This window comes from Chionomys nivalis, chromosome X (genome assembly GCF_950005125.1).
Source record: "Chionomys nivalis chromosome X, mChiNiv1.1, whole genome shotgun sequence".
In the NCBI taxonomy this organism is placed as follows: Eukaryota; Metazoa; Chordata; class Mammalia; order Rodentia; family Cricetidae; genus Chionomys; species Chionomys nivalis.
The window spans coordinates 87463949-87471731 of record NC_080112.1 but is presented as its reverse complement, the minus strand read 5'-3'; the positions used below and the strand labels follow the sequence as shown (position 1 = coordinate 87471731).

The following is a 7783-nucleotide window of genomic DNA, read 5'->3' as shown; positions in this document are numbered from 1 at the left end:
AAACAATTTGGATATTGAAAACATAGATTGGTTGAATCACTCTTAGTATTTGTTGGGAAAATGAGAAACAGCTGATATTTAATTACCACAATTATATTTTCTCATTTCTGTGAATAACAAAGATTGTGGTTCTGAGACTGTATATGTATTTTAGATAGTTTATAATAACAAAAGAAAAATATATTTGTAGGGGGTGTTTGGAAATCTACTGCATTTTGCTAATATCGCTTAAAAGGGAAAGAGAATTACATTCTATTTCACTTAAATACAATGACTACATCATCAACACAGCACTTGTACATACAAAGTATATGCTAATCAATGAGTCAGTTAAATTATGTTAGCCAATTCATAGAAGATTACACACAGTGAGTATTGATATTAAACTGCAATTTTAAAATTGTCCACTACTGGCTCTCTGCTCCTCCCTGTTCTAGAGACAGTCGCTTCTTTTCGTGCAGTGCCAGCCTCATTCCAGAGACACGATGGTGAAGGTCGGAGTGAACGGATTTGGCCGTATTGGACGTCTGGTTACCAGGGCTGCCTTCACTTTTGGCAAAGTGGAGGTTGTTGCCATCAATGACCCTTTCATCGACCTCAACTACATGGTCTACATGTTCCAGTATGACTCCACCCATGGCAAGTTCAAAGGCACAGTTAAGGCTGAGAATGGGAAGCTTGTCATCAACGGGAAGGCCATCACCATCTTCCAGGAACGAGATCCCGCCAACATCAAATGGGGGGATGCTGGCGCCGAGTATGTTGTGGAGTCGACCGGTGTCTTCACCACCATGGTGAAGGCTGGGGCCCACTTGAAGGGTGGGGCCAAAAGGGTCATCATCTCCGCCCCTTCTGCCGATGCCCCCATGTTTGTGATGGGTGTGAACCATGAAATGTATGACAATTCCCTCAAGATTGTCAGCAAATCTTCCTGCACCACCAAATGCTTAGCCCCCTTGGCCAAGGTCATCCATGACAACTTTGGCATCATGGAAGGATTCATGACCACAGTCCATGCCATCACGGCCACCCAGAAGACTGTGGATGGCCCCTCTGGGAAGCTGCGGCAAGAGGGCCGTGGCGCTGCCAAGAACATCATCCCTGCATCCACTGGCGCTGCCAAGGCTGTGGGCAAAGTCATCCCAGAGCTGAACGGGAAGCTCACGGGCATGGCCTTCCGTGTTCCTACCCACAATGTGTCCGTCGTCGATCTGACATGCCGCCTGGAGAAAGCTGCCAAGTATGACGACATCAAGAAGGTGGTGAAGCAGGCATCCGAGGGCCCACTAAAGGGCATCCTGGGCTACACTGAGGACCAGGTTGTCTCCTGTGACTTTAACAGTGACTCCCACTCTTCCACCTTCGATGCTGGTGCTGGCATTGCTCTCAATGACAACTTTGTAAAGCTCATTTCCTGGTACGACAATGAATTTGGCTACAGCAACAAAGTGGTGGACCTCATGGCCTACATGGCCTCCAAGGAGTAAGAAGCCCACCCTGGACCACCCATCCCAGCAAGGACACAGCAAGAGAGAGGCTCTCGGCTGCTGAGCAGTCCCTGTCCTAACTCAACCCTTGACACTGAGCATCTCCCTCACAGTTTCCATCCCAGACCCCCAGAATAGCAGGAGGGGCTTAGGGAGCCCTACTCTCTTGAATACCATCAATAAAGTTCATTGCACCCCTAAAAAGAAAAATTGTCCACTACTAAACAAATGATTAATTAGCCATATATTTAGAATGATGGAATTTAGGTTAATAGAAACAATTTCTCAAGTACTTGGGGAAGGACTCATATTGTCAAAAATAGAACTTGAAAACTAGCATAATTTAGTAAAAGAGTGAACATAATTTTCCCAACAGAAAACTGGATGTGACGTAGTTCAACTTACCTCAAATTATAGTGGCTGCTTTGTCATTTAGTTTTTTTCATCTCTGACCTCATTGTTTGGCCAAATAATAGTTTAGTCCTTTGCTTTGTGCCCTAACTTTACAATTATTTGAATTATACCTTATTCCACATGAAGAAAAGCCATTAAATTTGAATAAAATTTGCTCTTTTCCTCTATACACAGAATTAGAAACCTGGATTTACATAATGATTTCATATATATTGTTTCATTTTTAACAGTCAATGTATAGAATAGAGAGCTAAATTAATTATAAAGAGGAGTATCACTATCAGCAATGATGATTTATATCTTTTTCTTCATGATTCTTACCCATCTCATTTTGGCAAGAATATTTGCTGGCTCAGTTGAAATACCACAATGAACAATGAACTCGAATTTGAACACTATAAAGAGAAGGTAACAACACTTACATAATAATTTCTTCACATTTCAACTGATACTTTGGGATTGCATTTCCCCAATCATGATTTTATTGAGTTTTCATGAAAATTGGATACTATAAGTTGATTCATTTTGAAGAACAAAAGTTAACAAATGTATTTATATAAATTTTCAAATATATTGAAAAATCCATTATCTCACCATTATAATTGTTATTTACACATTTAATTTTTTAGTTCCATATTTTTGTGCAAATGTTTTAGTGTGTGTGTACTTGTGTGTATGTGTATGTGCTTATGTGTATACTGGAACATTAAAGTTTAACAAACAATGAGATCATAATCTGGTAAACTTGTGTTTTCTTGTGTTATTAAAGAATATGTACTACAGAACAATGACATTAAATGAAATAAGCCAATCACAGAAAAAGAAATTTTACATGTTCCATTCTCATATGTAGAAGCAAAAAAAGAATGAGTTAAAGGACTCATGGAATAGAACCCAATACTTTAAAGAGACTAGAAGAGAAAGATAGTGATATTGAATTATGAGTATAAAAATGCAGTTGAATTAGCAGATTAGTTTTAAATTTTATTTTATAACAAAGCAAACAAAAATATATCAAGCATTTAAGAGTTTGAAGTTTCCAGCTGGAAACATTTGAGATAATGGGAATGCTAATTACTCTGATGTGTTTATTAAACAGTGTGTGTTATATAATATTATGTTTTACAAATATGTATAGCTACTATGGGTTAACTTTAAAATATATAAGATTCTAGATCCTTCAATAATATACTTCAAAGAATTTACTCTGACATAAACATGTTTTTGATAGTTGCATAATTTTTATAGAGTTTGTTCATCTACTTCCTTCTTATTTAGGTTATTTTCAATTTATTTACATTATAAGTAATTATACAAGTAATTTGAGGAAGCGATTGGGTCAGTCATCCTCATCAACTTAGACCTTCAAACCCAATAAGGACAAGTTCAACAATACCACCATATACAGGCTGCCAATGCATGCTTCAGCATTGCCAGGACATACATTTCATTCAATTTTCCATACAATTAGATTAATGGACATAACTCTTGCCCACAAATGATTAATTCCTGGGGATATGATTTTAGAAGTAATATTACTGTGTTATTGGTAGAGAAAACCTTAAGGTTTTTGAAATATATAGCCCTTCAGAAATAGCATTTTAATTAGCATTACCATCAGTAGAATTTTCTTTCTTCATAATTTCCAGCACTAAATTATGCATGTTTCACACATACACATAGATGTGTCTGTCATTTTTGTCAATGTGAGGACATATGATAGTTAAAAAAAATGCTAATCTAGTGTCTTATTAGTCATCACTCTTTTTTATTTAGACATGAACAAGTTATTTTTAATATTCATCCTCAAAGTAAAGTTCCAATTGTAACTGCTAAGAAATTCATGTTCTTGAACAAAGGGTGAAATTTCTTATTACATGACTCAGACATGTAACTAGAAAGTATAGTAAGAGGGAGCAAATAATAATAAATGCTATGTTCCATAAGATATTTTTTCTGATTGAACTAAAGCAATTCAAAGAACTTTCCTCATATGCTGATAAGAAAACAAATTCAAGGCGTTTGGGGTTGGCGAATGCCTTAATTCCCAGCACTCAGCGGGCAGGGACAGACAGATCTCTGTGAGTTTGAGGCCAGCCTGGTCTACAAGAGCTAGTTCCAGGATAATGCTCCAAAGCTACAGAGAAACTGTGTATCGATAAGCAAACAAACAAGGAAAACAAAAAGAACGAAAGAAAGAAAGAAAGAAAGAAAGAAAGAAAAAAAAGAAAGAAAAAAAGAAAGAAAGCAATTTAAATAATTGGATAGTCTAATAAAGCATCTAAAAACATAGATTTTAAGGGTGTCAAAGTTGAAAATACTGCTCCACAATTCATTGGCTATGTAGCTCTGCATTAACTTCTATAAACTGGGTGATATTTTTTCTATCTAGTAGGTATTTTTATTGCTTTTTTCCAAATTAATGCAAAATTGAATATCAACTATCTTTATCCCAAAAGTTTCTTAAGAGCAACTATTTTTTATTATAAAGAAAGAGTATAATGATGATTCATTTTGCCTAAAATCAAACTGATAGTGATACAAAGTCTGAGATTTGAATCCAAGTAGACATCTGTATTCTTTTTATTGATCAGACAGTCAAAATACTACTTGTTGATTTGAAGCAAATGGAATGGTGTAAGTTTGAGTACAAAGCATCCTGAAAGATACCACAACTATTTTCCAGCATTGCTTTAGTTGTATAACCTAATGGTGTTGCAAACACCGGACTCACTATGAAAGAGATGCCTCAGTGAAATAGTTCTTCAAGAGGCTCAGATTTTCCTCTTCTGCTTTGAGTTGCAAGACTTTAGTCATAATTAATAATATACTGGGTACACCTCCATAGTTCACTAGCCATTTTCTTGTTCTGAGAATAGTGACTTAACTTAAATGTAATACTAAATGCTACGGGAATCCGGGTCATTAGAAGCTCTCTAGTGCTGCTGTGGACAATCATTTAGGCTGCAGTGTAAACAGTTGGCCCCTAAGCTTTATACAATATAGACCAACTTATTAAGCTTTATTAACTCATACTTAGTTTTTAACTCTCTAGTCCAATGTTTGTGGCTTTTTGAATATTTATTCCTTAGTATGCACTATCCTAAATTGTTTGTTTGCTTTTAAATTTACTTTTTATTTATTAAAAATTTCCACCTGCTCCACTTCTCCCATTTCACTCCCACTCCCCCCACTACCTCTGCCCCTCTCCAGTCCTAAGAGCAGATAGGGTTTCCTGCCTTGTGGGAAGTCCAAGAACATCCCTCCTCCATCCAGGTCTAGGAAGGTGAACATCCAAACAGACTAGGCTCCCACAAAGCCAGTACATGCAGTAGAATCAAAACCCAGTGCCATTGTCCAGCTGGCCTTCATGAGCTCCCATTAGATCAGCCCCACCATCTTAGTGGATGGGCACACCCCTCACAGTCCTGACTTCCTTGCTCATGTTCTCCCTCCTTTACTCCTAAGTTATACCTTGGGAGCTCAGTCCAGTGCTCCAGTGTGGGTCTCTGTCTCTATTTCTATTCATCACTGGATGAAGGTTCTATGGTGATATGCAAGATATTTATCAGTGTGGCTATAGGATAAGGTTAGTACAGGCACCCTCTCCTCTGCTGCCCATGGAACTAATTGGGGATATCCCCTTGGCCACCAGAGAACCCCTCTAGAGCCAAGAATCTAGCCAACCTTGAAATGGCTCCTTTGGTTAGGATAACTTCTTCCCCGCTCCCGTATCCACCATTCCTCCATCTCAATTATCCCATTTTCCCAAGCTCTCCCCAATCCTCCCCTTCTCCCTTCTATCTCCCCATCTCCCCTTCCCCCCAATCCATCCCAAGTTCCCTGCTCCCAACTTTTGCCCAGCGATCTTGTCAAATTCCAATATCAGGGAGGATAACTACATGTTTTTATTTGGGTTCACCTTCTTATTTAGCTTCTCTAGGATCACGAATTATAGGCTCAATATCCTTTGTTTATGGCTAGAATCTGCTTATGAGTGAGTACATACTGTGTTCCTCTTTTTGGGTCTGGGTTACTTCACTCGGGATAGTGTTTTCTATTTCCATCATTTGCATGCAAAGTTCAAGAAATCATTGTTTTTTTACTGCTGAGTAGAACTCTAAAGTATATATGTGCCACATCTTCTTTATCCATTATTCTATTGAGGGGCAACTAGATTGTTTCCAGGTTCTGGCTATTACAAATAGTGCTGCTATGAACATAGTTGAACAAATGCTCTTGTAGTATGATTGGGCATCTCTTGGGTATATTCCCAAGAGTGGAATTGCTGAATCTTGAGGTAGGTTGACTCCCAGTTTCCTGAGAAACCTTTACACTGATTTCCAAAGTGGTTGCACAAGTTTGCATAAACACCAACAATGAATGAGTGTTCCCCTTACTCCACAACCTTTCCAGCATAGGCTATCATTGGTGTTTTTGATTTTAGCCATTCTGACTGGTGTAAGATGGTATGTCAAAACTGTTTTTATTTGCATTTCCCTGATCACTAAGGAGGTTGAGCATGACCTTAAGTGTCTTTTGGCCATTTGAACTTCTGTTGAGAATTCTCTGTTCAGTTAACCTGAAATGTTGAAGGAGCTGCAGGCTGCATTCCTGCCACCCAGCTCCTGGCTGCCTGGCTAGCTTATGCCCCAAAATAATGACACACAAACTGTATTCATATAAATACTGCTTGGCCCATTTCTGTTAATGTGTGTAGCACCACGAGGTGCGCTTACCAGGAAGATTCTAACCTACATCCTTCCTGGGTTAGAACTTCATCGCATCTGTCCTGGAGAGGAGCAGACATGCTGTCTGAGCTTACTTCCTCTTCCTCCCAGCATTCTGTTCTGTTTACTCCACCTACCTATATTCTAACCTATCAGGCCAAGCAGTTTCTTGATTAATTAAGCAATGACTTTCCTCCATCATTTCCCCTTTTTCTGTTTAAACAAAAAAGAAAGGCTTTTACATTAACATAGCAAAATTACATATAACAAAACAGTTATAAAGTAAGAATTACATTTACAATATTTATATCTATTTTATCTTTTATCATAACAAAGGAAAACAACTATAACTATCTATCTATCTATTCTTCAACTACATCAAAGACTCCAGAAGGATATAATATTATCTAAGTAAACAAGTAAGAAACTTCCAAACTCTAGGAGTAACAGAGACATTTCGCTGCCTGGACAGTCACCCAAAGTTCCTCTGTACAGTTGGGGCATCCATCTTAGGCCTATGGGCCCATAGTTTCCAGCAGACATTTCCATGAAGCAAGAAATTTCAAAGGCAGTTCACTCACTATCTGCTGTGTCCTGCAGAATGTCTCGCAGACTCTTTCATGAATCGGGAACCCTGAAAGATCATCTCACCTTTAAGCAAGTTCAGCAGTCCTCTCTCTGTGGGTTCTTTGTGTCCAGTTTATATAACAGTCCAGGCAAGAGCAGTTTCTTGTTCAAATGGCTATCAAACTCCATAATGAGCCTCTTCGATGCCCATCTTCTTTTTGAAGTAGATTGGTGCTTCCAGGAGCAGACGTGTCTCATTGTCATGAAAAACCCTAAGTTATTAAAATATTTTAAATGCCATATCTGCAGTCTTTGAAAAATATGAAGAATGCTTATCTAACTGAAATATATCTCTATATATCTAGAAAATCTAACTACCATGACTACAAGCTTGATTATTATTGATGATTATCTATTAACAACCTATATTCATTACATTTTTACATGAACTACACAATCACAAAACCTTAATCAATATCAGAAATACATACATATATATGTATATATATAACAAAATTGACCTTAAATTTATATCAACGAAACAAAATTTATATCAATGTAAATTATTTATATCTATATCATATC

General features: G+C 37.6%; 1 protein-coding gene across 1 annotated transcript; it reads left to right on the top strand.

Annotated features, from left to right (window-relative positions):
* Positions 1 to 440: 440 nt before the first annotated feature.
* On the top strand, positions 441 to 1532 carry LOC130867337 (glyceraldehyde-3-phosphate dehydrogenase-like). The gene has a single exon (XM_057759207.1). The coding sequence runs from the start codon at positions 486 to 488 to the stop codon at positions 1485 to 1487; it is 1002 nt and encodes a 333-aa protein (XP_057615190.1). The 5' UTR covers positions 441 to 485; the 3' UTR covers positions 1488 to 1532.
* Positions 1533 to 7783: the final 6251 nt, after the last annotated feature.

Coding starts and splice junctions, on each gene's coding strand:
- LOC130867337 (XM_057759207.1), top strand. CDS start 486: ATGGTGAAGGTCGGAGTGAACGGATTTGGCCGTATTGGACGTCTGGTT.